The 9,722-nt window shown below is 38.0% G+C and overlaps 1 protein-coding gene across 1 annotated transcript; it reads right to left on the reverse strand.

Moving 5' to 3' along the window:
* Positions 1-278: 278 nt before the first annotated feature.
* Positions 279-9,241, reverse strand: TCTN2 (tectonic family member 2; the record flags this gene model as incomplete). Its single annotated transcript, XM_008940133.1, has 17 exons — positions 279-394; positions 1,110-1,198; positions 1,709-1,834; positions 2,457-2,613; positions 3,011-3,114; positions 3,305-3,416; positions 3,730-3,810; positions 4,141-4,215; positions 4,483-4,611; positions 5,344-5,409; positions 6,051-6,186; positions 6,678-6,801; positions 7,033-7,229; positions 7,482-7,582; positions 7,814-8,009; positions 8,728-8,801; positions 9,128-9,241. Coding segments are annotated over 17 exons (1,997 nt in total), but the record flags the coding sequence as incomplete, so codon positions are not given.
* Between the last annotated feature and the right edge of the window lie 481 nt (positions 9,242-9,722).

Here is a 9,722-nt window from a genome sequence, read left to right on the forward strand (position 1 = left end):
AGCCCACCCGTGAGGACAGCCCCTGCCCGTGCAGTGGCTCCCAGAGCTCGCCCTGTCAGCTCTGCCCTCCTGCTGCTCCAAGCACAGCGTCTAACACTGCCAAATAATTCTGTGACTTTGTTTTAAATAACCACCATTTTCTGTATATCATAACAGTATTCATTTTATGTGTTTTTAAATGTTTATATAAAACGTCTACAAAATCCAAGAACATTTATCCATAAATTTTACCCCAAAGTCCTTAAAACATTAACAAAATTATTTTTACATCAACGTTTTTAAAACAAAGAACTGTTCAATAATTTAGAAAACCAAGGGTTACTCATAATTGCTGCAAGTAAAACAAGAAATGCCAAGAACAGGCCTTTAGCAAGACACTGGGAATATGATTCTCCTGAAAAAAAAAAAAAAGAAAAGAAGAATAAACATATGAGAGCTAAATTTTAATTTAGACACCAACCCAAAGGATACAGATTAAAAATATATGCACAGCCTGAATAAAATGCATAATGTAATGCAGCACAAATCAAGGAAGTAAGGTGCTTCATACTTATAAAACCTCATATTTTGTGTAACTCTAGTCCCTGAAGTTGTGCAGATAATAAACAAGGGTGGTTGCCTCTGTCCAAGCAGCTCCCAGAACAGAGTGCAAGTGCCTTGGTGCCCTTTGAAATGCCAGACAAAAAATTCTACAGTCTCCCATGAAACCAGTGGTGAAGGGAGAAGCAAAATCTTCCTTTCGCCCTTCAAGGGCAGAGAGGAGGTGCTGACAATGCTACAGCAGGAAACAGAACAAGACCATAAAGCCATATGTTCTCCTTTGCCCCAGAAAGCACACCACCCTCCAAACACCCTGGGGGAGTGCAAAACAATCTCTGCCTAACAGATACACACAGAATTTCAATCTTGTCCACAAAGGACTCCTAAGGAAGTTTTCTATGAACTCTGAGTAAGAAACTAACACATTGTGGACCATGCTTTCTGAAAGACACACTTTAATTCCCTACTACAAAGCATTCTTTCAGACTAAACCCTGACTCCACACATCTAATTGCATTTCAAACAGATATGGCCAGTCTGTGGCATTCCAGAGTGCTTACTGTTTTTACCTGTGTAAAACCGTGTCAATGGGTAGAACAGTTGTGGCCAGCACACATCATTTCTATTGCAGTCAAACTCTGTGTAATTCATCTGAAATCTGCAAAAAGAAAAAAATTTTTAAAAAATGAAACAAAAAACCCCCAGACTTATTAACTCTAGTACCAGAACAAGTGGGAAAAAATGAGTGGAAAGGGTCCAGGTTACAAGGAACAATAAAGTTAAACCACAAGCTTGTTATTATGACTTTTTTCTCTAATAAAACCAGGAGCCTCCCCTCTAGTCCATTTCTGTAATTTTTAGTCATTTTGTGCTGAACATGTTCAGACTGGATAGTTTTAGTGCCTCACTCAGCACTCCTTATCCTCTCAAGCAGACAACCCAGAAGTTTTTCTGCTAAAACCAAATGAGAGCTTTGCAGGATAATTTACAGGCCTTCATGTTCTCCATGCTCCTGGGGAAGACTGTCTCTAACAGAACTGTTACTCAGGGGATGTCAGACCCAGGCCTTGCTCTGTACTCCACCCAACCAAAGTTACCTTTTGATCAACACTGTTCACATGATGTCTGCTTAACATAAAGTGAATATTGATGTTTTTATTAAAATTACCTTGTCAGTGGAATGGGTGGCTGAGCTGGCACCTTAATAAACTGCACAGAAGCAGTGATGGGAAGAAAGCTGATGCTGTTTGCACAGATAAGCCCACACTGGAATTGCCACAGGACTGTTGAGTAACTGTAAGAATATGTGTAACTATTACTTGAGGGCTGTAAATGGAAATTTAAAGCCTAAACATAACCATGAAAGGACAAAATACAGACTGCTTAGGAGGCAGTTTCAATGCCATGAAGGGAGAGAACTTGCAAAGCCTGGAACTGAGCTAAAGGGGAATAGAATCTCATATATTTAATTGGGATTGACTTGGATAAAAAAAAAAAAGCCTTTGGAAAGTGAAAATTCCCTGTTCCAGGGAAGAATACAGCATTTACAACATGGGAAGCAGCCACAGGACCATGTTGTCACTTCCACCATCTGACAAGAAATTAAAACATTCTTCTGATGGAATGCCCTGTGTATGACTACTATTGGCAGCATCATAGATTTCATTTAATATTTCAGTGAAACAAAAAGATTATCTACTTTTAACCAATAATTTTATTATTTTTTTTTCAGTTCAGAGGGAGAAGGGCAAACCTGGTTGAGATCCAGGATTTCCATGTGCATTGCCCAAATAGAAGCATGTGAAAAAATTAGAAATAACAAAATACCACTTTTGTTTGTGAAATTTAATCTGGATATTTTAGTCAGCAAGTACCAAAATGAAACATTTATTTGTCAGAGACAGAATCCCCTCTACCTGATCTGCACAGCAAGAATCTCTTGCCAGGGAATCCCTTGTACTGCACCCACATCAGCAAAGATGATGCGAATATTCAGGTTTGCAGGAATATCTGGACAAATGCCTTTCAAGCTTCCAGTGCTCACATTGCTGTCAGAATTCAATGGATCAAGACCTATGGAGAACAGAGTTATTTAAATGGAAATATCATGCCAAACATTATATTTTCCCTAATTTGTCCAGTGAAATATTGGTAACTGTCACACAAGAACACACAAAAAAAAGTGTTTTCTCTATATAAAATACAGCTAAAGAAAAGGAGTGCTTTATCAACAGAGAATTAAAATACCAAGTCATATGTGTACAGGCTGACCATAAAATACATGTCAGTGCAGTATCTATATATGTACTGAGTTCTGTGTGTGTTTGTAGACATGCATATATGGATGAGTGGATCCAGACACACAGATCAGTGTCCTTAGGCATCTGAAATGACATTTTGGGTTTACTTTGAGGTACTCTATTCACCATATGGACATATTTAGACTATAAACAAGACAAACCTCACTTACGTATAATTTCCACCCAGTCAGTTAGATTGCTGTAACTTGAATTGTCCCTCTTTCCAACATGAGTGGCTTGTATTAATGAATTCAGTTTCTCAGTTACATTTCCTCTGTAAAATAAGAATGTACAATTACATAAATCTATACTGGCTGTCACTCTGGACTGCAATCAGCACAAGAAAGCTGAAATGCATCCAGAAACACTTCAAAAGCATGTAACTGCCAGAGGCATTTGTAGACAATCATGTAATAAGCAACAAGAGGGATGCAAGGAAAAACAATTCAACCTACAAAGCTCACCTTAAAAAGCTGCAATCTTCATTAATATCAACTTCCAGAATGCACCCAGAGAATGAATCTACTCCAAATAAAACTGGTGTGTAGGTTGCTGATGTACATAAACCTCTGCCGGCTGTGAGATGAAAACATCTTACTGGATATCAAACTTTCCACCTCTAGCTTTCAATTTTGTGCAAAAATATCAAGCATTAGAATGCAAAACACCAAGTGGTTAAGTTCAAAACCAGATACAAATCCATTCAATTTAAATTTTCCAAGAAAGCATTAGAGGCTTACTCACTGAAGGTTGAACAAAGACTAAGGAACAGTCTAGAGAAGTAAAATTCAACAGAGATTCTTAACTAAAATATGTACACACACACAAAAAAAACCAAAAACATTTTAGCATTAACTACAGTCAAAGTTGCAACCTCACAGGCCAGTACCTGGCTGCCAAATATTTAGGCTTCCAGAAGTATCAGAGGTATTCAAATTTGCAGCTCTCACTGGTTTTCCAACTTGATAACCTGAACATAGAAGGGTAAATTGTGAACATTGTATACAATTCTATAAACATTAGCATTGCTTTAATAATAAATGTCATCAATCTTGAAGGAAATGAACAGACATTTCCATTACAGTAGAAATACACTCACTTTAAATAATCAATATTTATACAACAAAAGCCTAAGAACCAATCACTGCTAGTACAACTGGCAGTGCATTAGGACAGGAAGGTGGGGGCTAGCAACAGAAAGAAGTCTGAAAGAGATATAAAACAGAGTCACTGATAATAATCTGTTCAGTATTAATTATTTTTCTTTTCACTTTTAAGAGGCAAAATAAAATATTAATACCTGGATTTCCAAACAGTTCTGCCTCAGTACTCTTTAAACTTAGAAATTCTACCGTGAATCTCTGTGTCAGTATTTCTGGTAAAAGAAAAACAATATGAGTTTACTTTTAAATAAGTTAATTAGCAAAAAGTATGCTCCACGTAGGATACAAACCTCCATCCTTCATGAGCAACAAAAGATTCAAACTAATACAAACAAATGGAAATCAGCCCCACACATTTTCTTTCCAGAGTCCAGGGGAATTTCTTCTTAAAAAGTATTAGTACATAAGAGTCTATCAAAGAATTTCCATGCTAAAGGAGAAAAAAAACAATCAAAATCATACAAGAAATGTCATGGTACCTCCATCACATAAACTTCCAAGGAAGACTGTGACGTTTACTTGTTCTATGTTCTTGTCTTTCCACATGAATGTGTAATGCTCTGCAAAAGTGACATTTTGACACAGAACCTCAGCAGTAGGAGGGCTTTCTGGCAGAAGAAAAACAAAAAAAAAGGAGTGCTACAGTACAATGAGTACCTTATCAATATTTTAACACCAGCAGTTCCAGGTCCTTTTATAGCTAAACCTCTCCAGAACCCAGCACTAGACTTTACATCACCAGCAGTGATGCACTTCTCTGGTCTCAGGGCTCCCTCTGCTTTCATCTCATTCTTCCCAGGGAGCCATCACTGCCCAGAAAGACACTTCCATGAGTTTCATTTGTGCTGCACTATCCTCCCACTGACTGGGAATTCTACACCAAATAACTTCTACATCAAGTAACTGCTGAAAAAAAAAAGCCCTTAAAAAGGCAGGAGAGCTTACAAAACAAAGACATACATCTGCTTAGAGAGTGATCATCCCACTTACAGATTCCTCCTGGAGATTTTCTTTAAGTGTTCATTGTATCTTTGTGGGGTTTTTTTGGTTGGTTGGTTTTGGTTTGTTTTTTTTTTTTTTTTCATTGTTTGATATTAGTTTTTTTCTCAGAAATTACTTTTAATGTAAACTAGGGGATCTGATCTCTTGACCAACTTGAAATTCAATTAAATACTTTCTGCTTTGAAGTAAGCCAAACAATTGACTTTTTGAGTATCATGTAACCTACAAGATCCTACCTAAGAATTATGGCAGGTCAACAATTTAGGTATCAAAATAATCTTTTTCTTATATAGTCCAGGTTAGGTAAGAAACACATTTATTAAATGGAAGAGACATACCACTGTTAGTGATGAATTTGCCCATGTCAGTGATGGTCCTGTAGATGACACTTTGCTGGATGAAGTCTGAGAATGAAAATCAAGCAGAGTTCAAAAGCTAATAAGATAGCCAGACATACTCTTTTCTCATCCAAGTTGCAATCCTTTATGTCATGAAAATTGAGTAGAAAATTTAAACAAAACTTTACCTAAATTAATTTTCTATGTGTTTTGAGAGCATAGCTAATTATCTCTGGGGCTTACAGAGGTAATATAGACAAACAAAATGAGACAATTATGGAGTGTAAAATAAATTATCTCCATGCTGGTAATCATGTTATCTCAAACTCCTTCAGAAGTATATGCTTTTGTAACACAGAAAGTAACCACTTCTCACGAATTCTAAAATGATGAGACTGCACCCTCTTGACAAAAGAAGGGCTCTGCAACAGTCTGAAAAGAAAAGGTGGGAGAGATGCTGTTCTGGGATAAATTATGAATGGGAAACAAAGGGTAATTTCACTATTTCTTATATCTCAGATCTTGGGAAATGGTGGGACCCTTGCTAGAAGGTCATCAGAAAGAGGACCAGGTCATCCCCAGCTGCTGAACTATACCCACCAAACAACAAAGACACTACACACAGCTACTACAGCCCTCGGGTTTGTTCTGCTCTAGCAGCTCTGGGAAAAGCAGCACACACTCCTGTCAGGGTGTCTGCAGCATACCTCCAGTGCCACTGTTGATCCTCACGCCATGGGGCAGTCCTTCCTTGTAAGATGCTCGACTGGTGAGGCATCTGACATCAAAGTTCTGCAGATACGCCACGGGGGCGTTTCCAGCACACTGTCCAGCCAAGGATTGCTGCAGGTGTTCACCAGAAATAAGTGTGTTGAACCCTTTTCTAGCCCCTTGCCTGTCATTTGAAGGCTAGTTGTTAGTGAAGTGTTTTAAGAGGAAGCCATACACAGCTACATGTGGTGTACTGCAGCCATATGTGACACTTAGACAAATAAGTAATCTGATTTTATCAAAATACTTCAACCTGTAGCAAGAGGTTAAAATTTGAAAAGCACAGCTTTAAAGAGTATCAGTGTACAGTATAGGTCCATCCTAATTTGTCAGAAAAATTATAACCAACAAATCTAAAATGCAAACAGGAATCTGAAGAAAGTATAAGCAGTTGACTAATATTCAAAGGGAAAAGCAACTATAGTGCTCAGTAGGTCAGCAGGCAAACAAAAATATATGTAAATATGAGAAATTATCAACTTTAACTGGGATAATTTTACCTTATGCAGGGTGTATCAAACAAACCAAGAGATGTCAAAAGCTGCTAAACACAAAGTGATTACCTGGGGAACAGTGAAATATTCATTTTCTTCTGTCATAATTGGATCTCCTTGTCTGTAACCAGTGAAAAGTTTCCCAGGAGAAGTTTGTAACGGGATCTTAAACGAAGGAACTTTGGGTGTAGAACTGCAAACAAGTTTAAAAATTAAACAGTTCTTTACTCTCTACCTCACACAAATATCCATTTGCTTTCCTGTCCCATGTTCTCATATAGTACCAATGACATTTCTTCATTTTCCTTCAAAGTTCACATCCTAAAAATACCCAATTTCAAGACAACTTTCTTTATAAAAACAGGTTATATTCTCAGGAGCATGCCTAACATATGTTGAGAAAATAAATTTTCTTAAAACTTACATAGAGCCATGATAAAAGTATCCAAGAAATGGTGTATTGTTAAGAGAAGACTGTACACAAAGGAAAGGAAACCATTCAGGGGTATATTCCATTGACTGAGAAGAGCACAGTTGATCAAATGGTGGGTTTACATCCCCACCAAACACTCCAGTGAAACATGATTCATTGAATAACTGCTTCAAGGCTGGTGTACACTCCTGGAAGGAAAAAGAACAGTCACTTTTTAGCATGGCAACTGCATTACCATAGGCTCTACAGCCTTACAGGTAAATCAAACCAATTTTGTTGAGAGAGAACATATGTACTATCAGAAATACCAAAAAAACTAATCAAACCCTCTAGCCCCATCTCATCTGAAGCTCTCAGTACCTCTCTTCCCCATGCCAGACAACAGAAAGAGCCTGGAAATGCTGAAAACACTTAATCAAAGTTTAATAGAAAGTAAGTACCGGATCACAGCAACAACGAACATCACAAGCTCCAGCTGTCAAGTCACAAGGGCAAGAGCCCAAGGGCTGAAATGCCTGGTTTGGGATGAGAGTTGCACTTTCTGTAAAAGAATTTAAAAAAAAAAAAAGAAAATCAGATTAAATGAACAGGGATCCAAATAAATAGACAATGCACACTGCAGTTTATTCTGTGTACAAACCTTCTGTGAAATTACAGTAGTGATTACTCAGTATGTCTTATTTCTGCCTAAATGCCAGCTTTTATTTCTCCATATATAGAGGCAAAGAACAGCCAAAACACCATTTCTTCTTTAGCATATCTAAGCACTTACCTGACACATTTCCTGAGAAGGAAGAGTTGGCATATATTTCAGCTTGAATCAGGAGATGGGCCAACACCACTGAATCCTGGCAAGCTAAAACCTGCAGTGTTTCAGCCACGCAGAGAGGGGCTGTGCAGCAGTCAGTGGCATTCAGCAAACACAGCTGCAGGTTTCTAGTCAAGCTCACAGTCACTTTGGAAGCATCCTGAAAAAAAGGCAAAATCAAGTTTGGCAGCTCTGACAGCATGTATTATATGATTTTTAGTTATACCACTTATCAGCTTCCAGAAGAATAGTTTTGGTACCACTGAGTTTTGTCAGTGCTACAATACGAAGATATTCTTCCTAAATTAGCCATTTTTTGAGAGTGAAATGACAAAGGGTCTGCTGCCAAGGTATGCAAATGCAGTGATATGAACAGTACACAGAACATTTTAAGGCTAATTTACCTCAGAAATCACATGGACCATTCTAAAGGAAAGAATAAATATCAAAAAGTAAATTTCAGTTTTTAGAGTTGCTTCAGTTGAAAACTGGAATGACTGCAGAGTTGAAAACCCCTAAGGAATTATGTATAACATAACCCTGAAAGCAAATACAGACATTCTGGAGCTCATGCTGTGTAAAACCACTATTTTTTAATTTCTATTAGCTCCTTCCTGCACATCTGAAACGGTCTCAAATGCTACAGCCAGCCAGGAAGTACAGGCAACTCTGGAGAGGAGGAGGAGAATGAAGCAGTGCCAAAGCTGCACCTCAGTAAACTCCAGCAAGGGCATCCAAACAAAGGGATATGACAAGGGAAAAAGGCAAGGACAAGGCTAGGTTGTTAGAACATTAACATTTTGCTAATATATAATTAGCCCTTAATATATAACAACAGTTCACTCCTCATTTTGGGGAAGAACCAGTACTTTACATACCATACTAGGTGTCACATTCAAATTCCAATCACCAGCTCTTTTACTTCCACTGCAATTTGCAGGTTGCAATTTTCCTGGATCAAAATAAAAATTTAAAAAGCATTCCACTGTCATTTAGCAAAGACTGGAAAATAAGTAGTACATTTAAACTCCTCTTCTGCTTTCAAGAAGGTACACCCTCAGGCCCAGCTGACAAGGAGTCTACAGAGGACTAAGGGCTTTATCAGCAGAAGTCCATTGGAGCTTCTATTTCAGTAACTATTAAAGCACTAATTGCCATTTCTCCAGTAATCTGGAGTCCAAAATTTTGGAGGCCAGTGATTTGGTAAAAGAGAAATTAATAATTCAAACATTTATGTACATACTATTGAGGCTAGAGGGGGGTGTGAAGTGTTCTTACCTGTCTCTTCATCTATAGGAGTTAAAATTATAGAAAAATTAACTCCTGAAGAATTTCCAAGAAAAAAAGAATTGACTCTGGGCCCTGACATATGGATAAACGAAGGCTGAAAGACTACAAAAAAAAGAGAGAAAGAAACAAGGCTTATCACACACTAACTGAAAAAGGCAACATCTATAAGACATATATAGGTTTTACGTTTGCACAACATTCTTACCTTCCTATACTTTAAATTGTCACAAATTGAACAAAATATCTTGCCATGGCCAGTACAGGACTATATTTATATTCCTGCAGTGCTAAAGCAGTGGGTTCACCATGGCTCTCTACACCACAAGCTGACATTTGTCAAGGTGCTCATAAACACACAGCAGTGCAACATTGAGACTCTCACACTTACTGGCCCCTGAAGATACTACACAGGTCATATTTACATTATATTTAGCATTTCTTGCTGACTTTAGTTTCCATTTTTTAATTTCTTGTGGCCATGGAGGGTATCAGGGGTGTACCACTGCCTGTGATCCAGGAATTGCAGCCTACTGCCCTCAGCATGTGGACGTAGTTTCAAGGTTAGGGCTCCAGGTTGGGAGCT

This window comes from Merops nubicus, unplaced genomic scaffold, assembly GCF_000691845.1.
Source record: "Merops nubicus isolate BGI_N331 unplaced genomic scaffold, ASM69184v1 scaffold23985, whole genome shotgun sequence".
NCBI classification, from domain to species: domain Eukaryota; kingdom Metazoa; phylum Chordata; class Aves; order Coraciiformes; family Meropidae; genus Merops; species Merops nubicus.